The 22609-nt window shown below is 48.8% G+C and overlaps 2 protein-coding genes across 8 annotated transcripts in view; one reads left to right on the forward strand and one right to left on the reverse strand.

Moving 5' to 3' along the window:
* Nucleotides 1-22609, forward strand: part of LOC137421747 (ethanolaminephosphotransferase 1) — a 51315-nt gene that overhangs the window by 25381 nt on the left and 3325 nt on the right. For all 7 annotated transcript variants that reach the window (XR_010983394.2, XR_010983395.2, XR_013622678.1 and 4 more), the window contains 6 exons: nucleotides 2438-2546; nucleotides 3225-3299; nucleotides 3391-3656; nucleotides 6700-6808; nucleotides 7409-7457; nucleotides 7548-7728. Coding sequence is in view for 3 of the 7 variants with exons in the window: in XM_068108098.2 (XP_067964199.2) it covers nucleotides 2438-2546; nucleotides 3225-3299; nucleotides 3391-3656; nucleotides 6700-6808; nucleotides 7409-7457; nucleotides 7548-7728 (789 nt within the window). In the remaining 4 variants the exon portion in view is untranslated. The remainder of the gene's footprint in view (nucleotides 1-2437; nucleotides 2547-3224; nucleotides 3300-3390; nucleotides 3657-6699; nucleotides 6809-7408; nucleotides 7458-7547; nucleotides 7729-22609) is intronic.
* MED23 (mediator complex subunit 23) overlaps nucleotides 2739-22609 on the reverse strand; it is a 72239-nt gene continuing 52368 nt past the window's right edge. The window contains exon 30 of the mRNA XM_068108087.2: nucleotides 2739-2803. Within this exon, the coding sequence (XP_067964188.1) occupies nucleotides 2773-2803 (31 nt within the window). The 3' untranslated portion in view covers nucleotides 2739-2772. The remainder of the gene's footprint in view (nucleotides 2804-22609) is intronic.

The following is a 22609-nucleotide window of genomic DNA, read 5'->3' on the forward strand; positions in this document are numbered from 1 at the left end:
ATAGGTCAACATAGGCCAAAGGTCACCAACTTTGCTAAATTTCTAAAATCCTCAATTTTCATTCGATTGACTTGAAATTTGAAGACCACTTGCATATCTGGTCACTGAATTCAACCACCAAGCATCTTTGAGGTCACCATAGGCCAAATGGTCAACATAGGCCAAATTTCTAAAATCCTCAATTTTCATCCAATTGACTTGAAATTTGAAAAGGACTTGCATATCTCATCACTGAATTCAACCACAAATTATATTTTAGGTGAACATAGGCCAAAAGGTCAACATAGGCCAAATTTCTAAAATCCTCAATTTTCATCCAATTGACTTGAAATTTGAAGAGGACTTGCATATCTGGTCACTGAATTCAACCACTAAGTACCTTTGAGGTCAACATCAGCCAAAAGGTCAACACAGGCCAAATTTCTAAAATCCTCAATTTTCATCCAATTGACTTGAAATTTGAAGAGGACTTGCATAATTGGTCACTGAATTCAACCACCTAGTATTTTTGAGGGCAACATAGGTCAAAAGGTCAACATAGGCCAAATGGTCAACATAGGCCAAATTTCTAAAATCCTCAATTTTCATCCAATTGACTTGAAATTTGAAGAGGACTTGCATAATTGGTCACTGAATTCAACCACCTAGTATTTTTGAGGGCAACATAGGTCAAAAGGTCAACATAGGCCAAAAGGTCAACATAGGCCAAATTTCGAAAATCCTCAATTTTCATCCAATTGACTTTAAATTTGAAGAGGACTTGCATATCTGGTCACTGAATTCAACCACCAAGTATATTTGAGGTCAACATCGGCCAAAAGGTCAACATAGGCCACATTTCTAAAATCCTAAATTTTCATCTAATTGATGTGAAATTTGAAGAGGACTTGCATATCTGGTTACTGAATTCAACCACCAAGTATTTTTGAGGTCACCATAGGCCAAAAGGTCAACATAGGCCATCATGTATCATTGGAAAACTTTTGGGGGAGGGCGGATTTTGCAAGTATCGTGCTGCGCATGACGTCTTCTTGTTTGTTACTTGCAAAATTGAAGATTTTTCAAGTATATTGATCGGTTGTGTTTGTGGTTCTGTCTGTCTGTCTGTCTGTCTGTTTGTTTGTCTGTTTGTTTGTCACCGGCCTACAGGTCACAATTTTCAACCGATCTTCACCAAACTTCACCAAATGGTAGAGTTGGTCAAATGCCAGAAGCCTATTGTTTTTGGGGTCAATAGGTCAAAAGGTCAACATAGGCCAAAGGTCACCAACTTTGCTAAATTTCTAAAATCCTCAATTTTCATCCGATTGACTTGAAATTTGAAGACCACTTGCATATCTGGTCACTGAATTCAACCACCAAGCATTTTTGAGGTCAACATAGGCCAAATTTCCCAAAATCCTCAATTTTCATCCAATTGACTTGAAATTTGAAAAGGACTTACATATCTCGTCACTGAATTCAACCACAAATTATATTTTAGGTGAACATAGGCCAAAAGGTCAACATAGGACAAATTTCTAAAATCCTCAATTTTCATCCAATTGACTTGAAATTTGAAAAGGACTTGCATATCTCGTCACTGAATTCAACCACAAATTATATTTTAGGTGAACATAGGCCAAAAGGTCAACATAGGACAAATTTCTAAAATCCTCAATTTTCATCCAATTGACTTGAAATTTGAAGAGGACTTGCATATCTGGTCACTGAATTCAACCACCAAGTATATTTGAGGTCAACATAGGCCAAAAGGTCAACATAGGCCAAAAGGTCAACATAGGCCAAATTTCTAAAATCCTCAATTTTCTTCCAATTGACTTGAAATTTGAAGAGGACTTGCACATCTGGTCACTGAATTCAACCACCAAGTATATTTGAGGTCAACATCGGCCAAAAGGTCAACATAGGCCAAATTTTTAATATCCTCAATTTTCATCCGATTGACTTGAAAATTGAACAGCATTTGCACATTGAGTCACTAAATAGGGAAACCAACTATTTTTGAGGTCAAAAGGTCAAAAGTCAACTCAAGGTCAACCTTCCAAAATCATCATTTTTCATCTGAAAAATCGTCACTTTTCATCCTGTTGACCCGAGCTTTGATCAAGATTGTAAATTTTAATCTTCATGAAATGGACAATTTGCTGTATCATTGGAAAACTTTTTTTGGGTGGGGGGTGGGGGGTGGGGGGGGGCGGCGGATTTTGCAAGTGTCGTGCTACGCATGACGTCTTCTTGTTTAGTTGTTTGTGTTTGTTTACTTGGTTATTTATTTATTTGTGGAATCTTTTGATGTCTTGAGGGAAAAACAAAATTTCCCTGAAAAAGTGTGAGTTTGCGTAACTTGAAAACACTTGTCCTTCAGTTACTCGTGGAATATTTGAAAATTTATTGTCCTGCTGTTTTGCAACAAGGCTGTTTCTGTTAAGTCTAGCTGCTGCCCACCTGGGTGGCTCCAAACCTGCTCACGTTGCTGGGCTTCTTGCTTCTCGTGATCAACTACCTGCTATTGGCTTACTTCGACATTGACTTCTCTGCTTCAGGTAGAGGCACTGCCACTGTTGCATTAGTGTGTGTGTGTGTGTGTGTGTGTGTGTGTGTGTGTGTGTGTGTGTGTGTGTGTGTGTGTGTGTGTGTGTGTGTGTGTGTGTGTGTGTGTGTGTGTGTGTGTGTGTGTGTGTGTGTGTGTGTGTGTGTGTGTGTGTGTGCGTGCGTGCGTGCTTCTCCTTGCTTACCGTGGTTAGCATACCGCAATCGACATTGTTCATTTCATCCCTTGCCGTCGACATGGGTTTTGAACCTGGAATCACAGCACCACGAGCTCATTGTTCAGATGGGAACAACAAACCAATCAAACCATTATCCTGTAGCTTTTGAAACCCATTTATGAAGCGTGTTGTTTTCAGATTTGCTCTTCACAAAATGAGATTTATTCACCCTTCATATGCACAGTGCATCTTATGAGATGAGTGCTCTGTATTTGGAAGACATGATCACTTTTGTTTGGGGGAATAAGTAAAGACTCCAGAGCAGCTGATGTGAGAATATCCAAATTGGCACGTTTCACTGTGATGCATGAGATGGATTACCTTCCTAGCAAAGCCGCTAGCAAATACCCTTAATAATTTTCTCCTAAATCGCTGTCATCAATGTAATTGACTGGAATCCTGTGTGCACCACCCCTCCCCAACCCCCCTTCAACCTTGATCCCACGTTTGCAGCTCCAGGTCAAAAGCACATTCCAGCTTGGGTTTGGGTTGCCGCTGGGATCCTCAATTTCACAGCATACACTTTGGGTAAGTTTTACTCTTCAAATGCCACGCACAATGTTTGCCCGATCTTCCTTCTTCGCGCACCAAGCCGGTGGTGATCTTTTCATCTGACCAGACGGAGTGGACGGAAAGCAAGCTCGGCGCACAGTCTCCAGCACACCTTTGGGAGAGCTTTTCGACCACGGGTTGGACAGTTGGGCGTGTTGCCTGTTTGTCGCCACCGTCTATTCGGTGTTCAGCCGTGCCGGCGAGAAGGGTGTTCCGCCCGGCGTCCTGCTTGTCCTGCTATACATCGTCCTGGCCACGTTCACTCTGTCCCACTTTGAGAAATACAATACGGGAATCCTCTTCTTGCCATGGGGTTATGACGTGTGCCAGCTGGTAAGAAAGCTATCTCGTGTTGAATAGTTCCCGATTGTATTTTGGAAAAAGTAGTCCTTGTGATTTGATTTGATTTGTCTACGAGGACGTTCAGAAGGTTCCAAAGATTTTATTTTTTTTCACCAATCATACATTGGAAATAATTTGAAAGTGTTTCATGAACGATTATGTTGTTGCTTTAAAATTTTGAAGGCCACACATACCTTTGTTTATATTTATATTTTTACCTCTGCCACCGAAGGTGCATGGGAGTTATGTTTTCATCCCTGTCTGTCTGTGAAGAAAATATCTCAAAAGGTTGTGGACACATTTGGACGAAATTTGGCAGAGCGGTAGCGCATGTGACAAGGACGAAATGATTAGATTTTGGTAAAGATTCAAATCTGGATCAGAGAAACTTTTAAGTGATTCTTCACCATTGAGCGATAGGGGTTTTTTGGGTTTTTTTCGTTTCTTTTGTGTATACAGAATCGAGGAAGCCTGGTGTTGGCTAAGCGGTTAGGGTGCCGGCTTGGGATCCTAGGATATTGGGTTCGAATCCCGGTCGATGGCTGAATTAACGCTAGGGGGGTTGACTCAGCCTGTCATCTTTCCGAGGTTGGCAAATTGAGTACCAGTTCACTGGTAATTCCTTGTGTGTCGCAAGAGGCGACTAACAGGGTTGGCGGCAGGAAGGGCATCCGGCCATAAAACTTTGTTTCAAAAAGGGGACCATGGTGCCTGAAAAAGGCCAACCGTTGCTCTGCGGGGAGAAATGGCCTCAAAGGTGGTTCTATACAGAATCGAGGCTCGTGTAAGAGCTAACACATTGAACATGAAAACATGCACAGACACAAAAAAACATACAATGAAGGGAGTGGGAGACAAGAGGGGGAAAGAGAGGGAAGCACACAAGTATAACAACAGTAGAGAAACAGGGACGTTGGTACATCTGGGGGAGGGGCTGGGGGAGAAAGGAGGGGTACACGGTATAAAGCAAATTAACACTACTAGGAATTTCAGGAAAGAAGTTGGGGATTGAAAGAGGTGGATTTGGGGTGTTTTTAACGGGGTTAGAAAAGATCAAGGTTTTCGATGGGGGAAGACAAGAGATGGTGGTGAACAGCTGTTTTAAATACCTGGAGGGAGGAGAGGGATTGAAGAGAGTGTGGAAGTTTGTTCCAGAGGCGGGAGCAAAGAGGAATTAAGGAGTGAAGGTGAGCAGAGTGTCTTGATTTTGGCAGTTTCACCAGAAGAGGGTTGCTGGCAGATCTTGTGCGTCCTGAAGAAATATTTGGGGGTGGAGCACAGACAGAGCAGGGGGAGCAAGGCCGGATGGAAAGGAGTCGGTAAAAGACAGAAAGACCACCTACCTGCCTGTGGCGAGAGAGAGAGAAAGGCCCTCAGAATCGGTTTCATCGCGGGAGATTACAATGATTCTGAATGCTTTGGTTTCAACCACGTGAAGCTGAGCTAGGTGTGAGGCAGGAGCACCAGCCCAGAGGGGAGAGCAGTATTCCATTGAGCTGCGGATGAAAGCCTTGTATGTGGTGAGGAGCTCAGAAGTGCCCAGAAAGGACTTCACACGACAGAGGATGCCGAGTCGGCGACTCGCTTTGAAGGCCAGCTTGGAAATGTGGTTTTCCCAGGAAAGATCATGGCAGATAGTGAGACCCAAAAGCTTGAGTGACAGAACTCTTGGAGAGGATTGTTCAGAAAGTAGATGGGAGGGTTGTCCAGATGATCTTTTTTGGAGAGACATAGAGTGTGAGATTTGTCAGCATCGAAAGACATGTTCCACTTGTTTGACCAGTCTGTGATTTTGTCCAGTGAGGATGCTGCAGACTGCCGATCTGAGGGATGAGGAATGGAGCGGCAGCGAGTGGAGTCATCAGCAAAGAGATAGAGAGGATTTTCCAGAGAGTCGGAGGGATCATTGATGAAGACCAGAAAAAGCACAGGACCCATAACTGCCTTGGGGAACTCCAGCCAGAACAGGAAGGGGAGATGAGAGAAATCCATTCAGGGCCACACGTTGACCACGACCAGAGAGGAAGTCTGCAAGGCATGGGTGGAGGTTTCCATGGATACCATGGGAGGAGAGTTTGGTGAGCAGAGCGGGGTGCCAGACCGTATCGAAGGCACGAGATATGTGAAGGGAGATGGCTCTGATTTCCTGTTTGGCAATGAGGACCTCCATCCATTGTTGAGACAGCAGAAGCAACATGTCCAGAGTAGAATGACCTGGTCTGAATCCAAATTCATGATCTGAGATCAAGCCATTGGAGAAAAGGAAGGATTTGATATCTGAAGCAATGATGGATTCCATGACTTTGCTGATAATTGGGAGCAGGCTGATTGGTCTGTAGTTGCAAGGATCTGTTTTTGCACCTTTTTTGTGTAAAGTGGTCAGGTTTGCTGATTTCCAAGCAGATGGCAGATGACCTTGAGCAAAAGAGAGGGTGAAGAGAACAGAGAGAGGGTGAGAGATCGGGCTAAAACCGATATATAACATATTTTAAAAAGTTATGGATGAGTTATAACTAAACTTGGTGGACGAGTTGGTTCGGTGACAACAACAAGCCGATTATATTTTGATTCAGGTCAGAATCCAGATCCGGACTATCAGTGGGATGCAAACGGTAAACTGTTCAGCCTGGCGGAGGAATCCGCTCTACCGAGTGCTGTTGTAGTTTTCCATACAGAACCTGTTGATTCATTCCCATTAAAAATGTAATGAACCTGGAACAACAAGCGGCGTTGATGATAAATGGCAAATGTTTTGTGAATAAACTTGTCGATCTGTATATCACGAGCCCACTCCATGAATCAAAATTGATTTGTTTTTATTTTTATTGGCCCTCGTTATTTTGACCTTGATTACAAACCCTTAGCTTTCTACTGCGCAGGTTGTTGACTTCCTCTTTTGAACATTAAGGAAGCCCGATGTGATTTTGGTTTCCGGTCCTGATCTGATATTGCCTCCGTTTGTGATTCAAAATTAAAGGTCTAGGCCTTTGTTTGAGGTGGCTTCAGGTGCAGTGGTGGGTTGCTTTGTTGACAGACAATATCTGTGGTCTTCGTCATCACAGCGTACTTGGGAGTGGAGACTTGGCACCAAGACTTGCCCTTTGGTATCCTGTACCGGGATGTATTTATCACTATGATTGTCGGTGAGTCTTCATCTGTCACACTCACTTCAGAACTTTTGTATGTATGTATAGACGTCAAGGCACATGGAAGAGCGAGGCCACAATGTGTCGTGGGTTGATATGTCAAGCTGAGCTGAATGAATAACTAGAGCGTTCATAGGACACTCTACCACACGTTTTGAGATATGGTCCACCTTTCGGGTCATTTCAGCCTAGAAAATCTTTTTAAAAGGTGCAATTTTCTCCGTTAATCTGCACCTGTCTGATTCTGCACCTCTAAAAGACTGATTCCAGTCTCTGTTAATCTACACCGCTGCTCCAAGGACATGAGAAACGATTTGCAGTGTGCAGGTTTTTGTAATTTATGAAAAGGCAAGTTGAGGTCCGTTTTCAAATGTCTGTTTGACTCAAACTCGACTGGATTTGGCTTCGTAATCAAATGTAGAATGCAACGTAGCAGTTTTTCCATTGCTCTCGGCACAATGCCTGCATTCTGCTTTTAACTCCCTCTCGATGCTTGAACATGGCCAGCTAAACTTTAATTGCCAAGAGCGCATGGATGTAAATTTGCCTCGAGAAGAGGACCTCATGACCATGTGATCACTTGGTGTTGCATTGCAGGGTGTTTCGCACTTTTTACAGTGCCTCAGAGTCTTCACAACATTTACAAGTGAGTTTGAAAATAAATCAATTAATTAATGGTAGTATTATGCTTGCATTTCTAAGTACAACCAAAAATACTGACCACCTCTGCATTTAGGGCCTCTTGTGCAGGGACGCTCAAGCACGCATCTGTGCTGGAGGCCACACGGCCACTCTTCTCACCTGTGATGCTTATCGCTCTCAGCTCGGTGTGGTTCTTGCTCTCTCCCGAGGATGTGGGTCGAACTCACCTTCGCCTGTTCCTCTGGACAGTTGGGACTGTGTTCTCCAACATTGCAGTGAGTCGATTGCTTTTGTGCCTTTGGGAATGGTGTAAGCTTGTGTGTCGCATTGCCATTTTACTGAAAAGTTTAAGAAAACCAAGATGGGTATTTGTACAAGGTAATGATGCTGGAGTAAAATTAAAAGTTTTTTTTTTTACTGGAGTGAATGTTTAAGGTACGACATTGTATGATCTTTCCGGCTGAATGTTCCAATTGTAGGCTTGTTACAATATGATTCCTTTCCCGATGGCTTGTTTTGGTACGGCCATCTAATGTCATTCCAGCTTGTCCCAAGAGTATTCTATGGGTGACCTATCTAGATCGACTCTTGGCTAGCCGTGAAAGTTGAATCCAGGTAGTCTGACGTGCCTCGGTGACTATGCAATTCCAGACAAGATGGCTGTGCGTGATTCTCCTGGGAAAAGGTCGTTGACCTGTTTTAGGGCAGAGTTGAGCAAGTGTGGCCACACATGTGGTCATGGTTGTATTTTGGGACCGATGAGACCCAGTGGATGGAAGCAGAGTGCGCAGAATTGTTTGCTTCTTAACCCTCTTGAAAGACGAGTATGGTTGCCAACCTATGGTCGTTTGTTAGAACGAGTGCCAAGCAAAGAAGCAGAATGTACCATTTTGTCTTTGGAACAACTTTGCCATGGTTTGAATTTCCAACCGGGAGGGGGGGGGGGGAGGGGGGGAGGGGGGGGGGGGGAGGGGGAGGGGGGGGGAGGGGGAGGGGGGGGGAGGGGGAGGAGGTTACATTACACCGATTTACATTGAAAACTGCTGAAATATGTACGCAACTTCAACTTAGCACAGTTTAGTAAACTAGGGCATGCCCGTACTATATCTATATCTAAAATTATATCCCCCCCTCTATTTACATGAAATGGTTTGGTTCATGAAATGTTTTGGTCCATTCGCAACGCCAAAGCGAACGGCGAACGCTTTACATGAAATGGTTTGGTCCATGAAATGTGTTGGTCCATTCGCAACGCCAAAGCGAACGGCGAACGGCTTGCGAGTACAGTGACAATCCCCCCCCCCCCCCCCTCTATTTAGATGAAATGGTTTTTATTAGTTTTAAAACATAGTTTAACGCCAACATAGCGGCAACATAGTTTGCAAACGTGAAATAAATGAATACGCTCTCAAATGTGCCATCCGAGGCAGAGTGTGTCCGCCACGTTCGGCACACGCGATAGCTCGCTGCTCTCTGATTGGTTGAATCGTTTTTTGGACATAGCTCGGTAAGTAATTGTCCGATTAATATGAAACCTTGAAAAGGCACATCCTCGGGTCCCCAGCAATATACCTGGCAAGTTAAAAGTATATCGGACCCGTGGTTGTCGAGAAACAGCGGTCACAGACAAACAAACGTACAAACAAACACACAGAGATTACTGGAATTATAGATAGATACTCGAGATAAATCCATGCGGTAAAAGATTGCTGAGAGTTGCTAAGACCTACGACTTAGAAATTCCACCTGGACACACTTCAGGGGGCACTTTCAAAGGGGAGATGTGCTTATTCTTTCTAAAAAATATTTTAGGTGTGGTATAGACACGATATTTGCATGCATCGGTTTCAAAAATCGAGCAAATATGGTAAATATTACTCACGTGAAACCAGGATCCGTCTCGGTGGTAGCCATGAGTGTGTACATGTCACATGATCAGTCATGAAGAGTGGTTAAGTCCAAAATATGACATACCATGGCATAAAAACGATTTGCCCGCAAAGCATTGCACCGCAACGGCGGTCACAGAGTGCCATGCACAGCGTGACGTAAGTAGTGCGCGCAGCACCCCTGGCGGAATTACCGGTCCCTATCAAAGACATTTAATTCATATCGCACAAAATCGACAAAAATCGACACAAAACACGATCGCTTTTGGCTCTGAATTACGTGCAAACGTGTGACGGAAATCACCATCGCCCAGCATCGAATGCCAACCAAGATGGCGCCCGGTAACTGCATCTCCACCTATGTGGAGTGAATGGCAATGGTCACATCACGTGATCGCTCTGAGCGAATCAGCGAGCTGCTCGCACTGGCTGAGATTAGCGGGTACTTCGCTGAAATGCGCTGAGGTAAATATGAATAAAAAATATGGATCTCGTCAAATATGGTCTCGGCCATGTTCGTCCCAGGCTCAATGGCCATGTCTATGCCAAATATCAAGCACGTGAGCCTCTCCGTTTCGGAGTCTATCGGTAACATTACACACACACACACACACACACACAAACTGTGTTTTATATATATAGATTTGCCTCCCCTTTGTGAACCTGTTTAGTAGGGGGTTGTGGCAGACACGAAAGCACTGACGTGGTGACATCACCCCGCACACCGAGTGGGGGTGGGCCACGCCCGGGAGAGAGGCGTGGCCTCACGATATACACGGGGCGCGCAGCCCTGAGTTCAGTGTTACAGTGAGCTCTTGAATAAAGACTCTTACAAATTACCGCGTTGTCCGCTTCCTCCTTGTTTACAAACAGCGCGCGTAACACCGCGCTTTACTGGTGACCCTCGACGTTGGATCTGCCGTAGCGATCCTTCCAAACACGACGCCATTGCCATGGCCTACAACGCGATGTCGATTAAACTTCCCGAATTTTGGGAGGCCCAGGCCGAGGTTTGGTTCGTCCAAGCCGAAGCCCAGTTTCAGCTTCGGCGCCTCACCAACGACGACATGCGCTACTGCCACGTCGTCGCCTCCCTCGGGCCCGGCACGGCCGCTCGAGTTGTGTCCGTCCTTCGCCACCCACCGGACGGCCACAAGTATGAGGCACTCAAGCGGCTGCTCCTAGCCACGTTCGGCCTCACGGAGGACGCACGGGCCGACCGCCTCCTGGATCTCCCCGAGCTCGGCGACACGCACCCGTCGGTCCGAATGGACCATATGCTGTCACTGTTGGGCGACGAAGCCCCTGGTTCTCTATTCCGGGCGCTTTTCCGTCGCCAACTTCCAGCACAGGTACGCCTCGCGTTGGCCGGGACCGTGCTAACGGAACCCCGAGCATTGGCCGCCACGGCGGACAGGTACTTCGCGGCTTCGGACACGCGGGCGAGAGTCGGTGCGGCCGTCACGGACCTCGAGGCTGATGCTGCTGATGATGCTGATCCACAGCATCAGCTTACACAGCATACGCAGCATGCTGATACGCACCTCGTGGCCGCCGCCACGCCCCGCCCACCGCCGCCGTGGCGAAAACCGCCACCGCGGAGAACACCGCCAACTCCGCCAGCCTGGCGGAGCCAGCCGCACTCCTCCAGCTCCACCACCTGGTGCTGGTTCCACGCCAAGTTCGGCCACGAGGCTCGACAGTGTCATCCGCCATGCTCCTTCAACAGGTCGGGAAACGCCCGGGCCGGCGCTCGATAGTGGCAATGAGCGCCGGCCGTTCGAACAGCCTGCTGTTCATCACAGACACCTTATCCGGGCGCCGATACCTGTGCGGCGCAGGTGAGTGTCGTTCCTGCCGGTACGTCGGACAAGCACGCCGCGGGCGGGGGCCCCGCGCTGCTTGCCGCAAACGGGACGCCCATCCGTACGTACGGAAAACGCTGCCTCTCTCTGCGGTTCGGAGGGCAGGTTTTCCGATGGTCGTTCGTCACCGCCGACGTGCCCATGGCATTGCTTGGCGCAGACTTCCTGTGCGCAAATGGGCTCCTGGTCGACGTAAAGCACAGACGTCTTGTCCAGGCCGAGACGTTCAGCTCGCTCGCTTGTGCGCTGCCCAGCTCGTCGAGTAGCCCACTGAGCGGCTCACCGAGCGGCTTGCCAAGCGGCTTGCTGAACGGTTCGGGTTCCGGCCACGTTGATCTGTACGCTTCCGGCAGCGGACAAATTCACCCGCCTCCTCGCCGGCTTCCCGGCCCTCACGCGGCCCACCTTCTCGGCGGGGGCCGTCAAGCACGGGGTGGCCCATCACATCCCCACCGTCGGGCCACCGGTCTACGACCGGGCACGCCGCCTCGAGCCGACGAAGCTGGCGGTAGCAAAAGCGGAGTTCTCTACCCTGGAGCGACTCGGCATCGTTCGGCGCTCGGAGAGTGCTTGGGCGTCGCCGCTGCACATCGTGCCGAAGCCCGGCAGGGGATGGCGACCGTGCGGGGACTATCGCCGTCTCAATGACGCCACCACCCCCGACCGCTACCCCATCCCCCACATTCAGGACTTTTCCGCCCGTTTGGCGGGCATGTCCTTCTCGAAGGTGGACCTCATACGCGGTTACCATCAGGTCCCCGTCAGGCCGGAGGACGTCCCGAAGACGGCGGTCATCACGCCGTTCGGACTCTTCGAATTCCTGCGGATGCCCTTCGGTCTGAAGAATGCGGCTCAGGCGTTCCAGCGGCTGATGGACAGCGTCCTGCGCGACTTGGATTTTGTATACGTCTACCTGGACGATATCCTCGTCGCCAGCGCGTCCCGCGAAGAGCACCTACACCACCTCCGCACGCTCTTCGAACGCCTGGGCCAGCATGGCCTGATTGTGAACCCCGCAAAGTGCCGGTTCGGCGTTGCCGAACTCGATTTTCTGGGGCACCGCGTCACCAGGCACGGAGCCGTCCCCCTGCCGGCCAAGGTGGAGGCGGTGAAGGGGTTTCCGCGCCCCCGCACGATCAGGGGGCTGCAGGAGTTCCTGGGCATGGTGAACTTTTACCATCGGTTCCTGCCCCGTATCGCCCAGCTCCTGCGCTCCCTGCACGAAGCTCTCCGAGGTAAGCCGGGCAAAGGCGACATCACCTGGACCGAGCAGATGGACGCGGCGTTCATGGGCGCGAAGCTCGCCTTGGCTAACGCCACCATGCTCGCACACCCGGCGCCCGATTCGCCGATCGCCCTCACCACCGACGCCTCGGACTACGCGGTGGGCGCGGTGCATGAGCAATGGGTGCGTGGAGCTTGGCAACCGCTGGCGTTCTTTAGCCGGCAGCTTCGCCCGCCCGAACGCCGTTACAGTACCTTCGACCGCGAGTTGCTCGGGCTTCACTTGGCGGTCAGGCACTTCCGCCATCTGCTCGAGGGCCGTGCATTCACGGCCTTCATCGACCACAAGCCGCTGGTCTTCGCGATGGGCAAGGTCACCGAGCCGTGGTCGGCCCGGCAGCAGCGTCACCTCTCGGCCGTGTCCGAGTACACGACGGACATCCGGCACGTCGCGGGGAAGGACAACCAGGTGGCGGATTGCCTTTCCCGGGCCGTCGCCCACGCAGTCCACCTCGGCATCGACTATGCCCGGATGGCAGCGGACCAGGCCGCTGACCCCGACGTCCAGGCCTTGCGGACCGCCGTCACGGGCCTCCGAGGTGCCGTTCGACGGCGCGGGCGCGGCCCCCTTGTGCGACGTCTCCCTCGGGCGGCCTCGCCCCATCGTGCCCGCGGGCTGGCAGCGCCAGGTGTTTGACGCCATCCACGGCCTGTCCCACCCGGGCGTGAGGGCCTCCCAAAGGTTGATCGCCAACAAATTCGTCTGGCATGGCCTCCGGAAGGCCGTCCGCGGCTGGGCCAGGACGTGCCTCGCGTGCCAGCTCGCCAAGGTGCACCGGCACACCCAGGCCCCGTTGGCCCCGTTTATGGTGCCGGAACGCCGGTTTGACCACGTCCACGTGGACCTGGTGGGACCTCTGCCCCCCTCGCGGGGTTTCACCCACGTCCTCACCATGGTGGACCGCACCACCCGGTGGCCGGAGGCCGTGCCCTTGGCGTCTGACGACGGTGGCGGACGTCGCGCAGGCTTTCATCGCCACCTGGGTCGCCCGGTTCGGCGCCCCCTCAGACATCTCATCCGACCGCGGCCCCCAGTTCACCTCGGAGCTCTGGGGGGCGGTCGCGCAGGGGCTCGGGGTCCTGCTGCACCGAACCACGGCCTACCACCCCCAGGCTAACGGCCTGTGTGAGCGATTTCACCGCTCATTGAAGGCCGCGCTCCGGGCCACCCTCCGCGACGGCGGCTGGGTCGACAGGCTCCCCTGGGTCCTGCTGGGCCTCCGGACGGCGCCCAAGGAGGACCTGCGCGCATCCGCGGCGGAGTTGGTCTTCGGGCAACCACTGCGGGTGCCGGGCGAGTTCCTCCACCAAATCCACGGCACCATGGACCGCCCAGAGGTTCGCCCCGGTGCCAACGGCACGCCACGGGCACCCACCGACGCACGTAGCCCCGGAGCTTTGCACGGCGGAGTACGTCTTCGTCCGCGACGATGCCCACCGGACACCACTGCGGCCCCCGTACGACGGGCCTTTCCGCGTGCTGGAGACCGGGGTGAAGCACTTCACCCTGGACATCGGCGGTACTCCTGACCGCGTTTCTGTGGACCGCCTCAAGCCGGCCCACCTCGACGTGGACCATCCACCGCCAGTGGCCCGACCCCCGCGTCGGGGCCGCCCCCCTGCGGGCGGACCCCCGGCACCGCCCAGCCCCGCCGCCCCCCGGTCCTGCACCCATCCCAGGGGCAGCCGGAGGCATCCCAGATGGCATCCCTGCATCCCAGACGCCGCCAGTCGCCAGGGGGCGCTTCAGCCGGATCATCCGTTTGCCCCGCAAACTGGCCCTTCAGGTGCGCGGGGATTCTGGGGGGGCGTGTGTGGCGGACACGAAAGCACTGACGTGGTGACATCACCCCGCACACCGAGTGGGGGTGGGCCACGCCCGGGAGAGAGGCGTGGCCTCACGATATACACGGGGCGCGCAGCCCTGAGAGTTCAGTGTTACAGTGAGCTCTTGAATAGAGACTCTTACAAATTACCGCGTTGTCCGCTTCCTCCTTGTTTACAAACAGCGCGCGTAACACCGCGCTTTAGGGTACTATTTAATTCCCATGGCTTGACCTTTGGTACCATGAGCATTGAGCACGTATGCAACGTTTGGTAGAAATTGGTCAAGCTGTTTTCAATATGGCTAGAAACATCCGCTGCCTCTGAGAGTGACCTTGAAGGGGTGGCGGAGAGAGGGGGGGGGGGGGGGGGGGTGGTGAGGGAGGTTCGAAAAATAACATTTTAAAAATGCCGTGACATTGACACACACACACACCATTTTCAGCTTCCCTTGCTAGAAAATGGGGAAAAAGCCTTTGCAAGCAGAAACTTCTAATTTGCACCTGTTGCAGACTCGATGTGAGAATTCGCCAAAATGCAACTGCTGTCTTTAGACTCGAATCAAAAAACGGTCTTCATTACACGCTACTACTTTTTTGTTCCGCCCATGATGCCCATCATCTCCGATTCATCGTGGAGTGAAATATCGCCGCTGAACCATGTATGGAAATTTGAGAGATTGGATGTCAAGGCAAGATTTTGTTTTTAAACGAGATCGTTGAATGTTGGGCTTCATGTTTAGCCTGTCTGATGTTCCCATCTGAGTGCTTCGCTCAATGTGGTTGGCCTGGCTGAAACATACTTACATTTGTGATTTGTCTAGTGTTTTGTATTCGTGTCTCATATCCACCATATATAACACTTGTCTTTCCCCCCCCCTCCATAAGGGTAGGTTTTAAAGGCTTTGAGTAGCGCTTTAGGAGGGATTTGAGTGGGGTTTTAATAGCCAAACTTTGAACACCACTGTGTGTCCACCGGTTAAAAGACCCTAAGGACCCAGAAGACTCCCGGGACCCAAATTCCCAAAAGGACCCAGAAGACCCAAAATACACCAAGGATATAAAAGACCCAAAATACTCCAAAGACAGAAAAGACCCTGAAGATCTCAGACACAAAAAGACAAAACAAAAACAAGAGATGAGCAAAGGACACAAAAGATCCCAAGGATGCAAAAGAACCCTGAGCACCAAAAAGACCCCATGACCCAAAAGACCTTGAGGACTCCAAATATCCAAAAGAAGAGTAATTACGTCAATTACATTGGAATTGGACACGGTGGCTTGCAAACTGAGCCTCAAGGTCGGTGTACAGAAGCGGGGTTTTTTTTGTTTGTTTTTGGTTTTTTTACAATAAATACAAGGCACAGGGAGTTGAAATTCAGTAAACTGAGTTCGTTTACGTATGTAGGATGTCTAATAAATAACGAAGATATAAGCACACCTGACACTTGGCTCAGGCTTCTGTCCGTCCCCAAACTACTCCCTCAGTTTTGGGGCTAGCCCCACCAAACCTCCTGTGGAACGTTTGAGTCCCAGCAGATGTTGTAAGGAAGGTAGGAGGTTTTAAAAATTCCTCAATGAAATTATGATTTTGAAATTAACTCGACATGAACCTGCCGCGAATCCGGAAACCCAATGTTGTGGCTTACCAATATGGCGGCCCGCCATCTTGGTCATCCCACTGCACCTTGCTGGGTTCTTCAGTCGCCATTTTTTTTTTGGCCTACTCAAACCTGCCTTGCCTTGGAAACAGGATCAATTATCATTACATAATTGAAGCATAGCATCAAAATCTGGATTCTGATATGAGGATTGGATGCTGTAAACTAAATAATTTCCAAATCTGGAGTGAAATGTGACAAAATTTACCATATCTCTTGATTTTATAACTAAGTGTACAGAACCATCTTTCGAGGCCATTATCCCCACAGAGCAGGGGTTGGCCTTTTTCGGGCACCCTGGTCCCCTTTTTGAAGCGATGTTTTATGGCCGGATGCCCTTCCTGCCACCAACCCTGTTCGTCACCTCTTGTGACACATTGTGACGTCACCTCTTGTGATATTTTGATTTGGGACCTCACAGTGGGTTATTTTGTGAAAAAGGTCAATCGCGAAATATCTGATTTTCTCGAAAATACAAAAATGTCAATAAAATGACCAATAATTCAGTTACAAACTTATTTTTGGTGTCAAAATGAACAGAATAACAATACATATTGTAAAAATATTGGTTTATACTATAATATCGGGAAATTTTACAAAGAATGGCAAAAAATACAAAAAAATGCCGAATAATTATTTCGGTTTCACCGTAAACATATAACAAAAAAATTACCAGTGAACTGGTACTCGATTTGCCGACCTCAGAAGGACGACAGGCTGAGTCAACCTCCCTGGCGTTAATTCAACGATCGACCGGGATTCAAACCCAGGATCCTGAGATCCCAAGCCCGCACCCTATAGACTAGGAATATTATCTGAAAAGGGGCCCAGAAATCACATGAGGGGTAACTGTTTGTTACAAGCTGGCACCCATGCTAGGGTTGAACCATGACACCACCTGAGCAATATTAGCCTGGATGACACTTGATATTTTGATTTGGGACCTCACAGTGGGTTATTTTGTGAAAAAGGTCAATCGCGAAATATCTGATTTTCTCGAAAATACAAAAATGTCAATAAAATGACCAATAATTCAGTTACAAACTTATTTTTGGTGTCAAAATGAGCAGAATAACAATACATATTGTAAAAATATTGGTTTATACAATAATATCGGGAAATTTTACAAAGAATGGCAAAAAATACAAAAAAATGCCGAATAATTATTTCGGTTTCACCGTAAACATATAACAGAAATTGCAATAACTTCACAAATAAACATCCCATGCATATGTTTTAGGTATCAAAATCATTCATTATTATTCCCTCACATAACAGCAACAGACAATTGGTTTACAACTGTGAATAAGACCGATTAATTACAACAAACATAACCCACCCCCCTAGTGAAACTTAAGATTCGCTGACCGGTAATATTTGTAAGAACATGATATTGTAACGAATTTGAGAAAGTGTAAAGAGTGTGAGAGTTATGGTTTTGTTGTGTGGAAATGTCACCCTCCGTAATGTAAAGAAAAGTCGAAGCTCGTCTTAGTTAATTCCATAAACCTACACGCAGGGCACCATATATCCTTTTAAATAGTTATTCCCTTATTCTATGTAGTTTAAGGCTGTGTTTCCCAATAGTTTGACTCTTCATTGCACCGAATTAAATAAGAGTAGGTCCCATCTGCAAAGTGTCATGTTTGGATGGTTTTCGCCGCAAATGGACTCCATTGAGCACGCGGTCGGTTGGAAGAAGAAAGGCGTGTCCACCTCGTCATAGAGGGGAGGAGTGAGCCAGCCCCGAACAACCAACCAGGTATAAGGGGTTTGGCTTGAGAGGGCGGAGAGAGAACAATCTGGGAGGTTCGCAAAGGTTCAAGGGTGGGGCTTATATAACCCGCGGGAGACGCCCCCCACTAGATGCGCTGGAGATGAGCAGATGAGTCCAAGCAGCCGTGATACGTGCCGCGCTGCAGGAAATACGGACCGAGGCGACGCAAGGAGCGCGCGACGCAGCAGTGCGTAAAGAGGAACTTCGCCCGCGCAGTTTGAAACCGCGGGAGTTCGCACGACCGCGGCTCGGCTTTTTGACGGCGGTGCCTTCCGGCCCGACCGTGCCCAGTCCCCGCTGAACCTTCCTTGCCTCTCAAAGCCATCCACCCCAAGCCATTCATTCCTGCCTGCATTTCCCCGTGTAAGTGTGAATGTTCGTCTGTCGTACATGTTGTCCTGGGGTTTATTAATTAAGACTGTTAATAGGTAAGCTAATGATTTCACTGTGTCTCCTGCTCCTTCCATTTCCCTGTATATAACCTTGACTGCTCTTTTTGCTTTGGCTTGTGTCAATACTTACTAAATCCTGTTATTCCTCCGTACTTCTTCTTCTTCTTCATTCTCGTTCGGTCGCTCTAGTGGTTTCAATATTGAGTGTACGTGGTGCGATTCGGCCAACGTTCAGGATCGGGTTTAGTGAAGGCTAATGACTCGAACTTCGGGTTGCTAAAAACCGCTCGGCAACTAGACCATCCAAACCGGGGTTCGAGTGGTACTCGTCTCCCTAGTCTGCGGAGGGACGGATAAAGGTATTCGGGATAAACCCTGGACCCATAACCCTGATCCGTTCCATCCCGCGGGATAGCGTTACAAGTGCCAGGAGCGGAGACGGTCAGCTTAACAAGACAAGGGACTAACCACCCCTTGCTAAGGGGGAAGAGCCGTACTCCGTATCCGTAACAATATTGATGTCATATAAACAAGTAACCATGGACTGAAAATGCTGCTAATTGCATATGTGCAAGTTTACATGTACATGAAATGAAATAAAAGAATGTCGTGTTTAAGTCACTGAGTCCGTTTCAATTGCCACACTGTATGGGTTGTGACACACTCCGTTATTACTATACAGGTACACGCAGCTATGCACTTCAAGTTCTTGGCCCTACAAGAGCATCTGGCAGTTGCACAATTTTTGCACTTGCAGCAGACTATGTCTGTGAACTCGTTTGGTAGAGGATCGTCCACACTGACGTGTGGGTGTAGTCTCCTCGTAGCATTCACGTACCATCCACTTCCAATGGGTGACTCGATTTCAGGGATTGGTACATCTGCCTGGTACCACACCTGAGCCTGGTGGTGTGCGCGTTTGATGTGTTGCTCAAGACATTTTCGAGTTGGCGGAAGCTTTTCTTGGTCTTTGGTGCCCTTTTGAAACATGCGGTATCGCACATCGTTGTTAGTTTCGTCCGAAGCTGGTGAGTAAATGCGGCAGAAGAACTCTTCCACACTCCGTATGGTGGATTCTAACAGTGTGCCATATCCGAGGTCATTAAGCAATGCTCTGTGTTGCTGGAATACCTTCCATGTCGTCTTTTTCCCGTGTCCACTTGGTTGACTGACTGTGTCACATCCTGTAACCGCATGGTATGCCAGGATGTTACGCTGCATGGTCGGTGTCAACTGTATGTCGTGCACAGCCACATAACGCCGTTGCTGCCTTGTGCCAGCTCTCATCCAGAGCTCTCCACTTAATTGTCCCGCGAAGTGTGTGAGCAGTACCAATACGTCGGTGTCCCTGCACGAGACTATGATCCGTTCGTATCCATCCATATAGGCCGCCTTGGCATGCACTATTATACGTGTATCGGCCTCCTCGTGAGATGATTGTAGCTGTTCAACATCAGACCCCAGTGACGATGCTACTTTGGTTTCTTCCTCAAACCCACCTGCAGTGATCGACTCACAAGTGGGTCGGCTTTTTTTTGCCTCCAACATCATTTGATCGCTGAGAAAGTTGGTCAGATTTGCCTTGTTTTCTGGTAAGTCCATGAACTGCTTCCAGTTGGCAGGGAGTGGAATCTCTCTGCTGTCGATCTTGCGCCGGATAGAACATACTCGCCCCTCTCTCCTTTCCCGGGTCCCAGACTTGATTGATGTCATACGATATCGATCGAAAACCACATCGACTCTTGAGCAGTGCTGATTGAAATGACTGAACACTGATGCATTGAAGACATCAGCCAGATCTCCAAATGACTTTGCCCCCGTTGGTTTTCCAATGGCTTGTACCAATGCCTGACCATCTATGATAAAACATGTCTTAAGAAGCGAAGACACTGGCAGGACCTCGACAGTTACTCCACCCTCCAATATCTTCCCGAGCGCAGCTTTATTCGTAGGACGTAGGCTTCCTGCCGTGTCTGCCAATGAGAGTGGTACCGGTGTTAGTTCACGACTCAGAATACTTTTAAGGTCTATATCACGTCCGGAGTCCTGTGCCACAAGAAGCCGCTGGAACAGAAGCCTGTCTGCTTTGATGGTTTGACGCTTTTGACGAGCATCCTTCATCTTTTCTAGTGTGTACATTGTCGTCAGTGTAGGACTCTGTGACTGTTTCAATTTTACATGAAAGCCGACGTCTTGTTTGCAAATCCGTGATTCCACAAATTCTTTGATCTTTGATTCTCCATGGGTTTCAGCGGTCAGTAAAGCGTCCTTGATGCATTGGGCAAACGAGACATCATGTCTCGTTTTCGAGACATCATGAGATGTCTCGTTTTCATGTCTCGAGACATCATGTCTCGTTTTCAGGGGCAACATCCATTGTCATCAGACAGGTCAACTCGTCGCCTAAGTTGCTCTCACTGTCAAATATTTGGAATCGTGAGAACTGTTCCTGTAGCTTTTGAACATCTTCTCTGTCCCTCTTTATTCTTGCTGGACCGACATCTTTGTACGCAGATGGTGCATACTCTGTGTCATCGATTGCCATGCCAAACATTGAAGTGGTCTCGTCAACAATTCGGCTTCACTCGTTGTATGTCAGGCACCATTTGTCCCTTGCACTGTCTGTTCGAGTTATTCCTATCAGACCACCAGCGACTTTCCCGACTTTGTTAACGTGCTCCAGTGCAAGATCAGTGCTAATTTGGTTGAAGCTCTTGCATGTTGATTTCACAACAAAGTCACCATCCATGAATTGTTGGTAGACGTCTGGATGTGAACTGTCTAGTCGACTTATATCAGCACCATATATCACTCCCCAGCGTGTGTAGTTTGTGTGGTCGTAGTGAGCAAACCAAGGCAGCATGGCCATAAATGCTGACTTATGCATCTGCCAGTCTCCGGTTCGTTCTGCACGTATGAACTGCAGCAAGACCAATACCATTTTCATGTAGTGTCTCCAATAGAGACCTGTTGGAGATAAGGTTTTGTCATACTGCTCCAGGAGTTCAAGGAGATGTGCATCCTTCACTGCTTCCTCCAGTTTGCCCAATGCTTCAGATGGGTTACTCGTTTGTTCAAGATCCCCAAGTCCATCCAAAGATTGTGCTACTTCTTCCGACAGTTGTTGTAGTTCTTGTTCTCCGATCCCTTGATCTTGTGCCCATGCGAGGAAATGTGGCCACATGATCTGCCAGAGTGCCTCCACTGTCAGCTTGTGGGCTCTGGTCGTGCGGTTGGATGATTCCGCCATCATGTTGTTTTGGGCTGTGTTCTCACCATACACCAAACTTTCGGACCATATCTGTTGAAGGCCAGAATCTGCATAGTGTTGCCCAATGGCTCTCATGAAGTTCTTGGCTATGTGGAAATCCCCCAGACGCTGAAAGAGTTTTACATGTCATGATTCTCCCACTGCAGTTCCTTTGCCTTCGCATACAGTTGTTCATCCAGCGTCAATACAGTGGACTGGCCAGGGTTCAGCTCCTGTGTGATTCGTAAGCAACGAAGTATAACTGTCCACAAAGTGTCCCTCTCATGTGCCGGAGCATTGATGATAGGTAAGTAATCCACGGTTGTCGTTTCTTGTGTATCATTGATGACGCATTGATTGAAACCTGTCCATGCTGGAACTGATTGATTTGGACTGCTGTAATGTCGGACAAGAAGCCACGAAAGCTCTTTGATGTTTGCTCTCTTTTTCATGTCTGGGTCTGGTGTGTAGCTATTAGTCTTCACTTCTGTGTCAAATCGTGGCTGGGCATGTGCACCGCAGTCTGGTGCAGGCGTAAGCTGCTGTAGCTCCGCTGGTACCTTGAGTGACCTTGCTTGTCCCATTTGCAGTGCTTGTCCACTGTGGTGTTGTGACGCCCCTCTCTGGAAAGCAATCACCTGCGTTGCGTGGAATGTTCCCTTCCCATCGAGGGTTTCTTCTATAATATCGATATTATCAGCAGAAAATTGGAGAAACCGGCATTCGACAAGGTTTGGTGGGACAGGAAACTGATCCTTTTTCGTTGAGTTGTCCAGTACGTGCTGTGCTAGTGTGGTATCTACACGTTGAACTTGACTGTAACTGATGCAGTGTCCGGCCTTGTGAAATATGTTCACCAGGTCCTTGGAACGAGTTGCTTGGTGAAGGGTCATTCCTAGCCCAACATGCTTTGGTGTCAGCGCTTTCCCTTTGGAGACGGCATGTACAACATCTTGGGCTATACTGAGAGATAACATCCTTGTTGTGTCATCAACTTCTGTTTCTCCTGGCTCTTTGTGTCATCAATCCCTTTTAATAACCGCAAAGCAAAAACCAGGCTTTTATAACTAAATGTATAAATGCATTTATTTAAGTGAGGCTGTGATTCTCATTCTGAGGTTGTTGTTTTTTTTAATTGAACTTAATTGTTTTTAACTAATTCTTACTTCCATGGGACCGCTCGGAGACCCGTTTTTTTATTTAAATAAAACGTTT

This window comes from Myxine glutinosa, chromosome 2 (assembly GCF_964187855.1).
Source record: "Myxine glutinosa chromosome 2, kmMyxGlut1.1, whole genome shotgun sequence".
NCBI classification, from domain to species: domain Eukaryota; kingdom Metazoa; phylum Chordata; class Myxini; order Myxiniformes; family Myxinidae; genus Myxine; species Myxine glutinosa.